Source organism: Pediculus humanus, genomic scaffold (assembly GCF_000006295.1).
Source record: "Pediculus humanus corporis 1103172108318 genomic scaffold, whole genome shotgun sequence".
In the NCBI taxonomy this organism is placed as follows: Eukaryota; Metazoa; Arthropoda; class Insecta; order Psocodea; family Pediculidae; genus Pediculus; species Pediculus humanus.
The window spans coordinates 2,303,617-2,321,737 of NW_002987887.1; the positions used below are offsets into that span (position 1 = coordinate 2,303,617).

The following is an 18,121-nucleotide window of genomic DNA, read 5'->3' on the forward strand; positions in this document are numbered from 1 at the left end:
AAAAACAAACGATAATTTCTCTCTTGAGACTTTTTTTTTTTTTTTAACATTCACCTAAATATGATACACCTGAGACGCTTTTCCGAAAAAAAAAAAATGGCACTTGGACTTACTAATGTCTTTTGCCTTTTTTATATATATTTTTTTTTTTTTTATGAATTTACACCGGAAACGTGATTAATTTTTTTTTTTTTTTTTTTTTTTACACTCGTATATATATAAACAACCACTTTGTAAAAAAATTGTGATTCATTTCGAGTTTTTCCAAAAGAAAAAAAAAAAAAGAAAAGCTGAGGTTGTCGTAAGTTGATTTTTTTACCCCCCCCCCCACCACCACCAACTTCACCAGGGGGCACCTGTAGACGTTTTGAACTTGAAAAACTTTTCCCTTTTTCCTATTTCCCTCGATCTTTTCGTCGTCCGAAAATTTCGTTTCCGCTTTTCCTTATTTCCTTCCTCATTTCCTTTTTCTCTCTCTCTCTCTCTCTCTCTCTCTCTTTTTTTTTTTTTTTTATTATTTGCTCGAGTCTCTTTTTTTTTATGCGGCAATAAGTGTGCAGGGTCACGAGTTTCACTTTTCCACCCTTTCAAGCAGGGGTAACTTGATTAATTTCCATATTGCACAATTTATAGTTCGTATCGTGGATGCAGACATTTTTTTTTCCTCCCGTCGCTCTCCCTCTTCTTTTACGCTCCCTTTCTGACACTTTTTTCTTTTTCAAAACTTTAGGCGCGTTTATTCATTTGAGACAACAAAAAAAAACGCATAAAAATTATTTTTTCATATTTTTATTCTCCAGTACGAATTCTGGAATTTTTTACTAACGTGACCGTCACCTGATTAATAAATTTCGTAAACTCCATAATCATTCCCATAATGATAAAAAACGTTGAGTAATTTTTCCGACCTCGTACGAAATCGTAACTCCCAGTAAAATTTAATAAATTTAAAGGAGGGGGGGGGGAAACAAAAAAAAAAGAAAAAGAACAAGAGGGACTCGAGCATGAGACCGAAATAAAGAAAAAAAAAAAAAGAAAAAGATCAAAAAAAAAAAAGGAGGAAAAAAAGAAAGAAAAGAAAGAAGAAAAAAAATTTATGAAACGAACCTCGAAGAAATATATAAAATCATAAAGTTTTTTTTTTTTTTTTTATTCCCCAGAACCGAACAATTTTAGATGAACCACATTGGGATTTATAGGGAGAGAGAGAGAGAGAGACAGAGAGAGAGAGAGAGAAAGAAAAGTAAAGTAAAGGAATTGAAGTAAGAAAGATAGAAAAAAAAAAAGAAATGACTTTCTTCAACAAACTTGACTTTCTATTAATCATTTTCAAGACTCCATTTCATCCAAAAATAAATAAATAAATAAATAACTTTTCCGCAACTCTGTTTTTTATTTTTTCCTTTTTTTCCCTTTTTTTCTTTTCCTTTTTCTTGTTTTTTTATTTCATTTTTTTTTGCTCATCTATTTAAGTACGGCATCAGTTTTATTTTTCTTTTCGTGAAAACGAATAAGATGTCATTATTGTTACACTATGTTATTCCTTACGGGATTTATAATTCGCGGCCATATTTAAGGATTAAAAAAAAAAGAAAATTTTCCATTTTCCTCTCCCCTTCCTCCCCCCTGCGCGCGTTTATGCATACGAAGGTAAACGAAAAAAAAAAAAAAAAAAAAATGTATTTCACCCCAATTCCCATCGAATAATTCGTTTTTTTTCCTCTTCCTCGGTTTGTTTCCTTTTTCGAAAAGATTCATTCAGTCATTCAGTCATTCATTCATTCATTCATTACCGCGGAGAGACAAAATTTTCACATTAATTCACAATTATTTATCGACGATTCTTACGCACATTTCGTGGCATTTTTTTTTTCACATTGAATGAATTTTACGAGTTTTCCTCCACGAAAATTATTACGCTTTTAAATCGTATAAATTAAAGGATCTTTATAAAATGTAACAAAAAAAAAAAAAAAAATAGTTGAGAGAGAGAGAGAGAGAGAATGACGTGAACAAAAGTGATAATAAAGTTTTTTTTTTAAATCCTCCAGGAATTTTAAATAAAAAATAAACCGGAAACTCCTCTTTTGAAAAAAAAATCTTAAACGTTATATATACATAAAATTTTTTTTTCTTTCGTACATCATGTAAATGTTCCTCGTAAACTTAAAAATCTCTCTCTCTCTTTTTTTTTATTTATTATTCGATAAAAAGGCTCTCCGTGTACAAAAAATAAAAAAAAAAAATTTCAAAACCTCTTTACGGTGAGTCGTTACCAACATTAAAAATAAAAAATTTTTCAATGAAATTTATTCATAGCCTTTTAATATTCGAATAATTTTCTTCTTTTTTGGGGGGGGGAAGGGGGGGGTAATAAAAACAGCCGTTTTCGTACATTTAAAAAAAATCTCGCAAACTATCATTATTGCCCCTTTTTTTTTTTTTTTTTATAAACATAAAAATAAAAAATAAATAAAAAAAAGAAAATTTATTTACTCACCGTTTCATCGTTTCCATTTACACCTGAAACGAAAAATAAAAAAACGTTAATTTTTTTTTTCTTTTTTTTTTAATAAAATAAATAATTTTTTTACTCGCGGTTTTCCTGTCTTAGAACGGGACGACATGTATAAAATAATAATAATAATAATAATAATAAAGTTTATTTATTAATATTTTTATTATTATTAAAAACTTTAAATCACGGCCGCCATTTCCCGCGCAAAACTTCTCTCGTACTATATTATATTTTTTTCGTAAATGACGTAGAAAAAAAAAAAAAAACAAAAAAAAACATAACCGACCGAAATGTTTTTAAAATAATCACAAAAACACAAAAAAAACTCACAACTTTTTGTTTTGTTTTTGTTAATCCAAGAGAGAGAGAGAAAATTACTTTGTTCTTACATTGAATCACAACAAAATAATAACCGAGTTTCAGATTTGACATCGTCTTTTAATACTAACCGGAAGTGAACAAAACAAAAAAAAAAAAAAAAGAGTCAAAATTAAGTACCGGACTAAAGACGAAAAACATTATTATATAAAATATAATAATAATAATAATAATAATAATTCAAACGTTGATAATTTAAAATTCAACCAAATTAGTAATAATAACATTTTTTTTTTTTTTTTTTTGGTAGGGCTCAATGACCCAGTTTAAAGGTCATCTGAGTAAAATAATTATTACCATCGTGAGTTTTTTTATTTTTTTTTTTTATTTTTCCTTTTTGGTTTAAAAAAAAAAAAACGTAATTTATTTATTTATTTTTTTCTTTCGTAAAAATAATAATAATAATTCATCCGAGTTTTAACTCACAAAAATATTAAATTACTTTTATTATTATTATTATTATTATTTTGAATCACTATTCAGAAAAATTAGAGAGAAAGAGAGGATTAACGTAACAAAAAAAAAAAAATGGAACTCTTAAACATCACGGGTTATGAAGAAATTCAAGTTTTCCCCCTTTCTCCCCCTTTTCCTTCCTCCCCCCCCCCGAGAAATTTTGAACCTTTTAGTCTTTCGCACGTTGATAAATTATCATAATTAGTATTAACGCATTGGTAATTAGCATTTAATTGCAACGAAACAAACGACGCGGGAAAAAAAAAAAAAAAAAAAAAAAAAAAAAACAGGAAATGAAAGCTTTGTTTACTATTATTATTATTATTATTGTTTAAATATCAAACGATTTTGAAAAAAATTTGACAGAGTTAAAGGTTGACGATGTTTCCCGAGGGACCTTTTTTCCATTTATTCCTTCCCTCCTCTCCTACCCTCCCCACCTTTCCACAACACTTTTAGCCACAACGCAAAACCTTTCCTACGATGACTAAAAACCCAGACTATGCTCGCCACAATTTTTTTTCTCTCTCTCTCTGTCTCGTAAATTGATTCCTTTTAATTTTTTTTTTTTTCCTTTTTTCCTTTTGCATTTCATACGTGGGTTTCCATTGAATTTAGACGCATTTATCGACTTTATCGATTGAAATTTAATGTCGGAATATAACAATTAATTAATTAATTAACTTATTTCTCATCGAGTTCGATATTATTCGCGGAAATTATTAATTAAATAAAAGATTTTTACCGCGTGTGTGATGTCGTTATCATCACAAAGTAATTATTATTATTATCATTCCTCAGAAGAAAAAAAAAAAAACTGCGTATAATATTTCAATTAAGATAATAATAAAAAAATAATAATAATAATAACGTTGATCGTTTTTTAATTGGATTTTTTCCTGCGGAGAAATGAAAGAGTTTTAGTCGAATTCGTTAATAAAATTAAACGTAAAAGTCATTCTACGTTCGAGAAAAAAAAAAAAAGAAACAATAATAATAATGATAATTTAAAAGTGACACCGAGGTTTACTACGAAAAACAAAAAAGATTCTAAATCTCTTTAATTTAAAATACGTCAATCGTGATTACAATGATGAATTGGTCTTTGAAAACAAACGTTTTTTTCCGTCACTTCCGGGGGGAAGTACCCCCGGAGCGAAACAACCAAACGTTGTTGAAAATAAACTCTCGTGGCAGTTGATTTGTTAACACAAAATAATAATAATAATATAATGGTGGTAATAAGACGAATTTGTCAACCAAAAACAAATGTCCCAACAACAACGACAACGACAATTCGGTACATCGTACAAAAAATAAAAAATAAAATCATTTCTAGAATGTTCGAATCAAAAAAATTCGAATTTATCGTAAATTTATTTTGTCGATCTTTAAATTTATGTTTAAAAAAAAAAATCTAAAAGGCGATAAATTTTTCCGAGGGGCGGGAAGGGAAGGAGGGAAACAACAAATGAAAAAGAAAAAAGAAGAAGAATTTACCGAAATTGTGTGGAGTAAATCAAATTATTTTTTTTTTTTTGGGGGGAGGGAAATCGAACTTAAACTTAATTTCAAACTTAAGTTAATGAAAAGTAAGTAAGTGAGTAAGTAAGTAAGTAAGTAAGTGTCTGGTATGTTCTACATCGAAACTATAAAGAAAAAAAAATTATTATTATTATTATTATTATTATTACTATTTCTTCGAATTTGAGCGAATTTTTTAAAGGAAATACGCATTATAGAAGAAATGCTCTGGCTTAAAAATAATCAAAAATTAGAATTTTGATTGTAGTAATTACCGAATTTTTTTTAAATGTCTGTGAAACAGTAACAACAACAACAACAACCAAACCAAAGCAAACGATGAGAAAAAAAAAAAAAATGAAAAACAGGTTTTTATATTTTTTTTTTTTTTTTTTTTAAATTTTTTCATTTCTTTGTTATGCGGTAAGATGATACACCTTTAACCGGATTAAACGTCGTGATGTACTCCATAAATAATATTTTTTATTTTTTTCATTTTTCACTTTTTCATTTAAAAAAAAAAAAAAACAACCTTCGTCACATGAGTGTTTCGTTTGAAGGAAAATCAAAAAATGACACGCGAACAAACGAACAAACGTACAAACGGAAGTATTACAAAAAACAATGACAATTCACTTAATAATAATAATAATAATAATAATAAATCATTACATTCCCATGATCGGTTGACGAATATTTTCATTACAACATAAATAATTAAATCCCTAATTATTATTTTTACGTCGTCACGATAAAAAACAAACAACAATTTTCAAACAAACGAAACAAAACAATAACAATAAATTCTCACGTTTAATTTTAAATTATGTTATTAACTAACAATTACTAAAGATACAAAACAATCGGAAATACGATCGAACGAACGATGATTAATTATATTTTATTACTATTTTAATTTACGTGGTAGCAAAAAAATTTTTTTTTACAGCAAATCAAGTCAAAAATCGAGTAATAATAATAATAATAATAATTGAAAAATTTACCTTTTTAAATCACGTAAAAAAAAAAAAAAAAAAAATTCAAAGAACGGAAATTGTAACGACCTGACAAACAACCACGATCGAAATATATATATATTATTCGTATTAGATTGTAAATCGACAACAACGACAACAACAACAACAACAACAACAACGACAACGACAATGTCGAAATTTACTACTTAGAAAATAATATTTTTGTCACGATAACAAAAATTATATTCGATTCAGCTATTTAATAATAAATTCATCGAATACATACATACATAAATACATGTATAAATAAAATAACAATACTTAAAAATTGCTTAATAATGAAAAATCAAATATTTTTTTTTTTTTTTTAATTTTAATTTTAAGAAAAAATTTTTTTTATGTTTTAAGCAAACAAAAAAAACAAACTTTTTATTTTTGAATAATATTACTAATAATTATTATTATTATTATTTTTCAAATATTGTAATTATTATTATTATTTTTAACACACAACCTTTGATACTAAATAATAACGATTGAATTTTTTTTTTTTTTTTTATCTTTTATAATATTTATATTTATATTATTATAATTTTTAGAGTTCGTGACATTTCATAATTATTTTCAAACACACAACAAAAGCCACCACCACCACGTGTTTATTCATTCGCGTTTCAACGTTTGAATAATAAATTATTATTATTATTGTTATTGAAATAAATTTTTTTTTTTTTTTTGCATTTCCTTTTATCATGTTAATTTTTTTTTACCCCCCCCCTCTCCCTCTCCCCCTTCCTTCCTTCCCTCTTTTCAAAGATTATTTTATTTTTGCACAAAGAAAGATTATAGTTGAAAAAAAATTATACTATCACATATTAGTTTTAAAAAAAAGTTTTTTTTTTTCGAGTTAGATTAACATGTAAAAAAAAAAAAATTTTTTGTGAAATGAAAAGAAACATCGAGTAGTTAAAGTGATATTGTTACTTTTAAAATCCATTAAAACAAAATAAAACAAATATATATAAGATAAACAATATTAATAAAGTTAAAAATTTTATTAAGACAGCTGGAAGTAATAAAAAAATATATTATGACTACCTGCTGCTGCTTGTCATTAAAAATAAAAATAAAAAAATAAAAACCGATAATAAAAAAATATGTATCTCATTTAAGAAAACGAATAATGTTTTCTGGTCTCCCCCCATAGCAAAGCATATAATTATACAACTAATTAATAATATTTAATCCAAAACAAAAAAAACATGTGTGTGTGTGTGTATGATTAAATGAAACAAAAGAACAAAAATAATTTATCCACAGTAAATAATAAAGTAAAAAAATTTTTTTGTATGCAACAAATGAATGTTTTATAGAAAAAATTTTAACTCAACAAAAAATTATAATGAAGCTTTTTTTTTCTTTTTTGCTTAAAACAAAAAAAATTTAATGTATAATAAAGTTGAGAGGTTTTTTTAAGAAAATGCACTCAAAAAAAATTAATTTAAAAAAATAATCAAAAAAACTGTTTAAACTGTAATTAAATCAATTGAAATATTTATCTTACCTGTTTACATTATAAAATCCTTTTTTCAACTAATCGTACAGGAATCATAAAACAAACTATGATTTTAACAAACATGGCCGGACTTGTTAATCGTTATTGTGAATTCAATTAACGTTATTTTTGTAAACGGCAATTATTATATGGGTCAACTGTCAGGCGTCTATTAAATAAGGTGGCCATTTTGTTTCACTTACAAACTTCACTTTATATTCAATAAAAGTATATTAATAATAAATCTTTTGTAATATGTTTCCGGCCCACGATTTTTTTTCCCCCCTCTTTATTTTACAAAAGTTTTCATTATTTTATTTACAATAATAATTAATATAACAAATAAAAATTAATTTTATAAATAATTACGTAATCCTACGAAAAATAATAACATAAACTAAAATCCACTTGAAGAAAAACTCACTGCAAATTTAATAGGTGCGCACGGCAAAGAGTTAAAAGCGATGTTGCCATTTTTCAAAACATATTTAAAATTTAAAATAACCGTTAAAAATTCCATCGTGGAACGTATTTTTTTCAAAGAAAATCTTGATTTAATAATTTTTTAATTGTATTGTAATTGAAAATATTTTTTAAGTTCTTTAACAATTCATTTTTTATTGTGCTATTTAAAAATTTGTTCTCCATATACACAAAATTTGATTGATTGGTAAATTTTATTCAGCGGCCGGCAAATTGAATTAATTTGAATTTTTGCATATCAAAATTGCTTTTACTAACAAAATTAAAATTAATTAAGATTTTAATTTAAAAATTTCACGGTTGTTTCAATAATATTTTCAACAAATTTTACCATAGACATAATTACAAAAATGACCTTCTCAAGGTTCTTGCCTCTATGCGTTACAGTGTCATGGCGTCAGTTTTTCTGTTAAATCGAACTGTAGTTAAATTAAAAAAATTTTCTAAGTTGTTTAGAAATCTTGAACTCAACCAATGGTGTGTTAACTGCAAAATTAATAGATCCATTTATACAGCTTCTCCTGCAAATAACTCTATTAAATCAGTAAGGCTAATTAATTCATTTAGTTACTTAACTGATAACTCAGTTTTAAAAAGGGTACGATGAGAAATAACTATTACTACAAGACATAAGTAGTTTTTTTTTTTAATTTTTTAAGTTTTCTTTTTTTAAACGAATATAAAATAATGTCATGATTTCATCTACCTGATTTTTTTTTGTATTACAGTATATCTTCACTTCTTCAGTATTTTGTAAGCTCTCAACTCCAAAAAACGAATCATCTGACCCAAAAAAGCATGGCTCTTTTACGGGAAGAAATTCGCCTCCTAAGAGAGATTGTTTTCATCCAGGAGTCTCATCTTTGGCTCGAGAAAAAATATATTTTCCTCAGGCTACGAAAGTTACTGGTTTGGACATGATCAATGCAATGATGTCGTATATTTGGCCAAAGGTGGGCTCTATCTGAATTTCGATCTTTTTTTTTTTTGCCAAAATATTATAATGTTAAATTTTTTTGTTTTACAGAATGATGCACAAATCAGAAAAAGAGTTACAATTGCATTAGGTTTATTGGTGGGTTCTAAAGTTTTAAACGTTTCTGTACCTTTTTTTTTTAAATGTGCCATTGATGGGCTGAATACTGGTCTTAACATGAATTCACCAGAAGAAGCTCTTTTAACTGCTGCAGTTTCACTCATGATTGGATGTGTGTAGAGTGTAAAAAACATTTATCTCAAATAATAAATGTATACTATGAAAAGAAATAATGCTTGATTAATTTTTAATAATTTTTTTTTTAGACGGTATTGCTCGAGCTGGAGCTGTCGGATTCAGTGAACTAAAAAATGCTGTTTTCGCAAAAGTTGCTCAGCATTCGATTAGAAAAATTGCTAAAAATGTATTTCTTCATCTACACTCTTTAGATTTATCTTTTCATTTATCAAGACAAACAGGCGCTTTGTCAAAAGTAAGAAATCTTTTTTTTTTTTTTTTTTTTTCAAATTGATTAAATTAAAATAAATATCATATAATTAGGCTAATCGATTCGAGTAATCTGAACTTTTATTGTAATGTTAATTAGAAAATAGGCTTCATTGTATTTGCTGATAAAAACAAATATTTTGATAACTAGCCATGGCAATTATTAAAATCTCTTTAATTTAATTTTTGACTAGAGTTAATATTTAAATTAAATTTAAAACTTGTCTCCATATTTTTCAGGCTATAGACAGAGGGAGTAGGGGTATTAATTTCGCTTTAAATTCAATGGTATTTAATGTGGTGCCAACTGTAATCGAACTCATCTTAGTATGTTCTATATTGGTGAGTTTATTATTCAGTTAATTCAAAAATTTAAATCAACTGATTTTAAATATAATTAATTCATTTGTTTATTATTTAAGGGTTGGCGTTTCGGGCCAGAGTTTGCAACGGTTGCTTTGTCATGTGTCGGAGTTTATGCTGCTTATACTCTCGGAATAACACAATGGCGGACGAAATTTAGGGTATACATGAATCAAGCAGAAAATGATGCCGGAAACAAAGCTATTGATTCTTTGATAAATTACGAAACGGTCAAGGTAGTTAAAAAATTTTATTTATCAAACAATTTTTGTTTTTTTTGTAAAGAATCGTTAGTGTTTTTTTTTTTTTTTTTTTATTTCCAGTATTTTAATAACGAAAAATTTGAAGCCGATCGATACGACAGTGCTTTAAAAAAATACGAAACGGCGAGTTTAAAAACGTCAACAAGTTTGGCTTTACTTAATGTCGGACAAAATGGAATTTTTAGCGTGGCTCTAAGTGTAATTATGATTCTTGCTGCAAAAGAAATAGTCAAAGGTATTTTTTTTTTATTTTAAAAAGGGACGTACATTAAATGCTATTAAAATCTTGTTTTTTTTTTTTTTTAAATGTATTCAAATCAATTATTTATTTAGGAAACATGACAGTCGGGGATTTGGTCATGGTCAATGGTTTATTATTTCAATTATCAGTACCATTGGCATTTTTAGGATCAGTTTACAGAGAAGTCAGACAAGCTTTAATAGATATGCAAACCATGTTTTTGCTTATGACCATGGATCCACATATCAAGGTACGTTGATAACATAAATATTTAAAAAATTTTATTTAGAAAACTAAAAGACTGATGTTTGCAAAGAAGAATTATATTTAATGGCGTCCGAGAGCCCGTCATTTTATAAATAATTCATTTATTATTATCATTATTATTTTTTTAATTTTAATAGAATAAATCTGGAGCTCCGCTATTGAAAATATCTCCAGAAACAGCATCTATCGAATTTCGTAACGTCTTCTTTCAATACGAAGAAGGAAAACCAATTTTGCAAAATTTATCGTTTGTGATTCCTCCTGGTAAAAAAGTTGCCATCGTCGGCGGTTCAGGCTCAGGGTAGGTTTAATAATAATATCGATGTTTTTTTTTTTTTTTTTTTTTCGTTTAGTACAAGAAAATATCGTAATAAATCACTTATTAAATTGAACAGGAAATCATCGATAATACGACTTCTGTATCGATTTTTCGAACCGGATTCCGGTGAAATATTAATCAACGGGCAAAATATCAAAGACGTGGAATTAGAATCTCTGCGAAAAAATATTGCGATCGTACCACAGGATAGCGTACTCTTTCACGATTCGATTTATTATAATTTACATTACGGTAATTTAAATAAAACTCGAGAAGAAGTTTTCAAAGCTTCCTCTCTGGCCGATTTGCACTCAACCGTTTTGCAATGGCCTAAAGGTTACGACACGCCGGTGAGTTATCATATACTGAACAATTTAAAATTTCGTTTGATATTTTTAAAATGTCGATTCGGAAAACATTATTATTATAATAATAATAAACGATTAATGTTTCTCACTCTTAGGTGGGAGAAAGGGGATTAAAATTATCCGGCGGTGAAAAACAAAGGGTCGCCATTGCCAGAGCAGTACTAAAAGATTCACCAATATTAATTTTCGACGAAGCCACGTCAAGTTTGGATTCGATTACAGAAAGAGTATAAATATTTTTTTTTTTTTTGTCTAGATTTTATTTTTTATTTTTCCCTTAAACGAACAAACGTTTGTTTGTTTTTAGAACATATTGGACGCATTGAAAAGAGCAACGGAAAATAAAACGTCAATTTGCATCGCTCATCGTTTGTCGACCGTTCTCGATGCATCGGAAATTCTCGTTTTAGATAAAGGAAAAATTGTCGAGAGCGGAAATCATTACAATTTACTCTCTTCTAAAAACAGTCTGTATTCAGAACTTTGGGAAAAACAACAATTTGGAATACCTTCACCGGCAGCATGAATATAAACATCATATGGGAGTCTCCTAGAGTATAATTAATTAAAAAATGATGAATTTTTTAATTTTCAGTAATCTACGTTTTACTACAGTTTTTATTATTATTTTTTTTTTAAACGGTTTAACAGAAAAACAACAATATAATTGTATATTTTCTAAAAAAAAAAAAAAAAAAAATCTAATCACATTGTAAATAAAATTATATTATATATTGATAATATTTATTGCTTAATAAATTATATAGCTTTAATTAAATAATATTAATATTTTGTTTGTGAAAAAAAAAATTAATAAATATGTATATGTTACGAAAAAAAAATGGATGGCAACAACTATAGTTGAAAATTAAAATAAATTTTTAACTTAAACGCATCCATTTCCGGTTTTATAAATTTTACCAAGTAACGTATACATAAAAAAATATGATTTAATTTTATGGGGAGTAAATTTTAAAAATTTTGTGATACATTTTTCCTTTTAAAGGAAAAACTTTATTTAATACTGTCTGTAATTAAAATTTTAATAGGCATAAATTTATTTTTATTAATTTAAATAATTAATAGATTTTTATTTGTTTAAAAAAAAAATTAATTGTTTGTGAATCGTGTTTAAAAAAAAAAAAATTGTGTATATATATTATCATAGAATTTATTTATAAATAATAATTTTTTTTTTTTTTACATTGGCAATAAGTTTACAAATCCAAATACATGACTCTTGTGGCTGTTACAGCACCGCAAAAAGCTAAAACGGAAGCAGCACTTACAACAGCTGTCGTCGTACCTGTCCAACTAACAATTTCTCCCATACCCAGTGCTAAAGTAAATTGAGCCAAGAAAACCATGCTGCTGACAATTCCAACATCAGTTCCCAATCCTCTTTGCCTGCTATTATGTTTAACTTCGCCATCTTTAGTAAGTTCAAACTATTTTTACAAAAAAAAAAAAAATTAATTTATCGATCGAACATTTAAAAAAAAAAAAAAAATATTAATAATGATAATATTGATAACAAACCACTCCGTTCGAATGATAATGAGCGACCAATAAATAAGGTAATGTAAACAATGTTGAATACATAACACCGGCTGTCCATGAAAATAAAATGACACCAATTTTATCTTTGGTAACGGCCATCAAGAACATACCAAATGAATAAAATAAAAGACCTCCGACGTAAACTTTTTTAGCTCTAATCAAATCAATAAAATAAAATAAAAAATTTCATTTCAGAAAATTAAAAGAAGAAAACAAAAAAAAAGAAAAAAATGGCAGAACTTACTTAAACCTTTTTATAAGTCCTTCGATGATTAAAGAATAACAAGAACATGATAATGAATACATGCTCATTCCCCAACAACCGAATCTAACACCTTCTTCGTACAATTTATATTCTTGAGAATCTTGAGGAGCCTACAAAAGAAAAAAATTTATTTAATTGTGGTAAAGAAAGAAGATGGCGAAGACGTTTATTTACCAATGGATTCCCGTTGAAAACAGCTTCACCGACAAAATCCGTAAAATATAAAGAATAACAAACGTGTGACATCCAACAAAATAAATTTGTCAAACAAATCATCTTCAGGGATTTCGGCATGAAAACGATCGATAAAAGATATTCTTTCAAAGATGGAATTTCCAAATTCGACGATGAATCTACCACCTGCGACAGGTAATAATGATAATAAAATTTTTAATTCGGCTGGAAAAAAAAAACAAAAATTCCCGTATTATCATTATTACTTTTCCAACATCATCCGTGATAATTTGTTCCAGTTGATCATTTACTCCAGGACCATGACCACGTGATTCTTCCACGTCCAAATAAGAATCTTTTATTGTGCCATACGTTAATACTTCTACGTCAGATATTTTTAAACCTTCTTGTGTTTTGACTTCGGCAAGCTGTCAAACAATCATCATCATCATCATCATCAAACAAACGTAAGTTTAAATAACAATCAAATAAATAAAAATAAAACCTTTTTTAAATGTTTCTTCTTTTGTTCTTGAAGAAAATTCAATGGTATTTCTTTAAATGACGTCACAGTACAAGAAATACATATTATAAAAAGAAATGTGATAAATGTAAAAACCGTTCGGATGTGACCTCCTAAATATTTTCCTTTAAAAAAAAAAAAAAAAATCAAATCAATTTATTAGTCGAAGGGGAAAACAACGGAAAATTCTAGAAAAAAAAAAAAAAAATTTAATTTAACGTTCGTTACCATCAATTTAATTAAATCTCATCAAAGTTTTTTAATACGACAGCCAACAGCTTTCGTATAAAATTTTTTTCTTTTTCCTTTTTTTCTCATTTAAATTTTATTACTTATTATTATTATTAACATTTAATTTAAAAAATAAATAAAATTACCGATGGCTGTGACGTCCCAATTAACTCCACCCAATGCGTAACCAAAAAATCCACCCAAACCTGCCATGACGGTAAATGTGCTTAAACCTCTCGCGTGATCTTCTATTTAACAAAAATAATTTATAATAATAATAATAATTTTTTTTTCTAGAAAGAAGAAGAATTTTAACTTACGCGGTAAGGAAACGTCTAATAAATAAGCTCTAGCAGGACTCTGACAGGAATCAGCATCAAAATCTAACAAAACGGTACCCAAAACGGTGAAAAAGATACCCCAAGGGTGAGAATATTGTTGATTCGAATATGAATTTTCCGGTTTTGTCACTTCTTTTGACGATAATATATTTTTTATAGGGTATTGAGTACGATTAGTCAAATTCGAATAGAAATCGAAATCTCCCAATGCGAGACCGAAATCTTCACCGTTCGGTACCAATATTAAACCTTTTGGACAAAGGAAAAAGGGTAAGTTCGTTAATATATATCAATTTTGAATCGTGAAATGACAAACTCACCCATGAGTACACCCAATGCTAATAATAATATAAAAGGCCGCCTTCTTCCCATCGATAACCTGCTTCCGTCACTTAACGAACCTAAAATCGGAGTGATGAGAAAACCCAAAATCGGACTTAGGGCCCATACCATAGTCATATGTTCATGTTGGACACCTATTTTTAAAAGGATAGGTGACACGAATGCCGTTTCGGCAGCATAACTAAATTCGATACCCATAACGGCAGCGCTTATTCTTATCAGTTCGCTCGTTGTCTTTTTCCTAAAAAATAAATCATAGGTGATAACGATACCGCAACTCCGCCATATTTATTATTATCATTAATTACCTGTATATGTGATCGTATTCGTCCAACGTTTTGTCTTCGTCCATCTTTTGTTTTGGTTTTATCATGTTCAAAGCGATATCGCGAACACTTTTCGGATGTTCTTCTCTCCATTGTTTTATCCTTTCTCTTGCTTTATCTCTAACGTCGTGTAATCGACCGTACAAACCCCCCTCATATTTATAAAGTTTGTCGACCATTTTCTTTTTTTTTCTTCCCCTTCAAACGAAAAAAATTTTTTTAAATTTAAACACGTGACATAATAATCCTCGATTATGTAAGTTTTTCCTTCATGTATTATCGATTGATTTTTTATTTATTTATTTATTTATTTATTTTTACGTTAATGAATTGTTATAAACAATTAATAATTGTTTAAAGAAAAAAAAAACTGGAGTGTATTATTTATTAAAAAAAAATTTTAAGTTTTTTTATTTAAAACGAAATTTAATTTTTTTAATTTTTTTTCTCGAGTGATAAGAAACATTACTGATAACAATCCAGTTTTTTGTTAATTTATTTAAATTGTTTATAAAATTAATTAACGTGAGAGTTAAACAAAAAATGATTACGCGTGCGTTTGTGCGTTTTTTATTAAAAAACGTGTTTAATAAAAAATACGTACTTACTTACTTTCGAAATTTATTTTTTTATTAAACGGTTAATAAAAATTAATTAATTAATAATAACCGTAATAAATACATAACTTTTTTTTTTAATAAAATGCGTGTGTGTGTGTGTTGTTTCCGCGGCGAATAATAAAAAAAAAAAATTTCTTTTGTTCTTTACCGAAAAAAACGGATGTCATCGTTTATACCGCGCAAACTCATAAAAACTTTTTTTTTAAATTTTATTTTATTTTATTTCTTCGTAAATATAAATTTATTTTAAACTCATTTAAATTTATCTATCGATAAATAAATAAATAAATAAATTTATTTATTTATTTATTTAAAAAAAATTCGATTTAAAAAAATTTTTTTTTTGTTATTAATAATATGAAAAAGTTTACATTTTTAAAAAAATAATTATTTATTAATAACTAATTAAATTTTTTTCGCGCTTATTTTTAACAAAAAAATAAATAAATAGTTTCGTCTGCTTTTTATTTATTTATTTAAAATTAAATAAAATGGATTTTATTTATTGTTTGGGTATTAAATTTTCGCGACACGAATAAAATCCATGTAAATTTAAATTTATCGCCTTTTTTTACTATTATTATTATTATTTTTTATACGATCCGTTTAACGATGGATAAATAAAAAAGGGCTTAAATAAATAAATAAATAAATAAATATTATTAAATAAAATAAATTATTAAAAATAAATTAAATAAACTCACGTGTTAATAATCGTGTCTCAATCGGTATGTTTTCATTTCGATAAATAATAATTTATATTGTAAAAATAAAAATTTCGCAAAAAAATTAATCAACCCTCCCCTCGAGGGGTTGAAATTGTGAAATAACTTCCCCCCACTCCACCCCACCCCCACGTGACAAATATGTACGCAATGTTATTATTTTAGTTTTTCAAGGTTTTTAAAATTTTTATTACATAAAAAAAAAATTATCGGAATCTTTTTGATTCCGATTTATTTATTTATTAACTATTGAAACTCGTCGTTATTTATTTATTAATAAATAAGTGTTAGTAAATAGCATATAAATTTTTAATAAATTTTAAAAATTTATTTCGTGTACCTGAACTCACCTTTTCAGGTGTGAATTGTGTGGGTGTGAAAAAAAAAGGATTTTTTTTTTATCACAAATTATTTATATCAATAAAATTATTATTAAGGAAAATGTCAAATAATAATAATAATAATAATAATAATAACGTTTCCGTTGATGATTAACAATAATAATAATAATAATAAATTACCGGATACTTGAAAATTTGTAACACTTATTAACTGGTCACATCTGTTGAGAATTCGAAATGAAAGGGGTTGATGAAAAATGGTAGAACGCACTCGAAGACCCGTAATGACATCGAGGGTATTGTTCAGAAAGTTCAGCAGAAGAAAAAAAACAAGGAAAGAACCCCTTCAACCACACCGACAAACCGGATATCAATAAAAAATCCGTGGAAAATTCTGGAAAAATTGTGTTAATTAATTGAAGTATTCGCACCGATGGAAACAAGGTTAAAATACAGGAGGAGGAGGAGGAGGGATTTGAAACCGGAAATTGTTTGGATAACAGGAAATGGTAATGATTCCGGTGATGGTGAATGCATTCGTGCTGGAAATCACTCAAGAAGAATTTTAAAATGGAATTTTTGATTTGTGCCTCATACGCCTTACATTTCATCAAATTCTGGAATCTGGAATCTGGAGAAAGTTTACTGGAAAACATCCGATCATAAAAAAAAAGAAAACTACCGAATTTGTTTTAAATATTAAAAATAATAATAATACTTTTTGGTACAAATTGTTACATAATACTTTTACGGTTACACTTATTATTATTATTATTATTATTGCTTTATTTAAATTATCAAATTACGTAATTAATGTAAAGTAAGAGGATTCACTCATTCATTCATTCACTCATTCATTCATTCGGACAACGACAAATTTTCTATATCTTTGGCAGGTGGTTGTTGTATGTGAAATGGAATAACGGTCGATGGGAAAAGTGTCGAGGGGCAAAAAGGACCAAAAATCGGAGGTCCTCCTGGTATGTAGGGAGGAGGGGGAGGTATGAGACCGTGTCTTTGAGCTATTTTCAATCTCGAAGTCAATTGTTTCTTCCATTTTGTCCGTCGATTCTGAAACCACGTTTTTATTTGTACTTCCGTTAAATTGAGAGCTTTTGACAATTCCATACGTTTACTCACGCTTAAATATTTGTCGATCTAGAAAAAAAAAATTTTTTTTTATCGTTCGCACACCAATCATTAAATAATAGTAATAATAATAATAATAATAATAATAATAATAATGATGATGATAATAATAATTTTACTTTAAATTCCGATTCCAATCTTTCTAATTGTTTTGCACTGTAGGCTTGCCTTGGTTTTCTATCGATTCCCGGTTTTCTAGATCTTCTTCCCGTCGGTTTTGGTGCTTTTAAAATCAATGAAAAAATTATTATTATTATTTTAAATTTTTCAATAGCATTTCTAAGGTTTTGGAATGTTTTTTTCCCCTCCCCCCCCAAAAAAAAAAAAAG

General features: G+C 27.1%; 3 protein-coding genes across 3 annotated transcripts in view; 1 reads left to right on the top strand and 2 right to left on the bottom strand.

Annotated features, from left to right (window-relative positions):
• Positions 1–8,241: 8,241 nt before the first annotated feature.
• On the top strand, positions 8,242–11,721 carry Phum_PHUM606480 (ATP-binding cassette subfamily B, member 7; the record flags this gene model as incomplete). Its single annotated transcript, XM_002432917.1, has 13 exons — positions 8,242–8,291; positions 8,348–8,489; positions 8,620–8,844; positions 8,919–9,099; positions 9,194–9,360; positions 9,615–9,716; positions 9,797–9,973; positions 10,061–10,235; positions 10,334–10,491; positions 10,646–10,809; positions 10,904–11,177; positions 11,291–11,422; positions 11,503–11,721. 13 exons carry the CDS (start codon positions 8,242–8,244, stop codon positions 11,719–11,721), a joined length of 2,166 nt encoding a protein of 721 aa, XP_002432962.1.
• A 691-nt stretch (positions 11,722–12,412) lies between these two features.
• Positions 12,413–15,136, bottom strand: Phum_PHUM606490 (sucrose transport protein, putative; the record flags this gene model as incomplete). The annotated part of the gene is made up of 10 exons (XM_002432918.1): positions 12,413–12,643; positions 12,735–12,909; positions 13,000–13,130; positions 13,195–13,380; positions 13,461–13,622; positions 13,700–13,842; positions 14,095–14,196; positions 14,269–14,538; positions 14,610–14,872; positions 14,940–15,136. 10 exons carry the CDS (start codon positions 15,134–15,136, stop codon positions 12,413–12,415), a joined length of 1,860 nt encoding a protein of 619 aa, XP_002432963.1.
• Positions 15,137–17,501: 2,365 nt separating this feature from the next.
• Phum_PHUM606500 (Homeobox protein ceh-19, putative) overlaps positions 17,502–18,121 on the bottom strand; it is a gene marked incomplete at both ends in the record, with an annotated part of 1,238 nt that continues 618 nt past the window's right edge. The window contains 2 exons of the mRNA XM_002432919.1: positions 17,502–17,801; positions 17,912–18,015. Of these exons, the coding sequence (XP_002432964.1) occupies positions 17,502–17,801; positions 17,912–18,015 (404 nt within the window). The remainder of the gene's footprint in view (positions 17,802–17,911; positions 18,016–18,121) is intronic.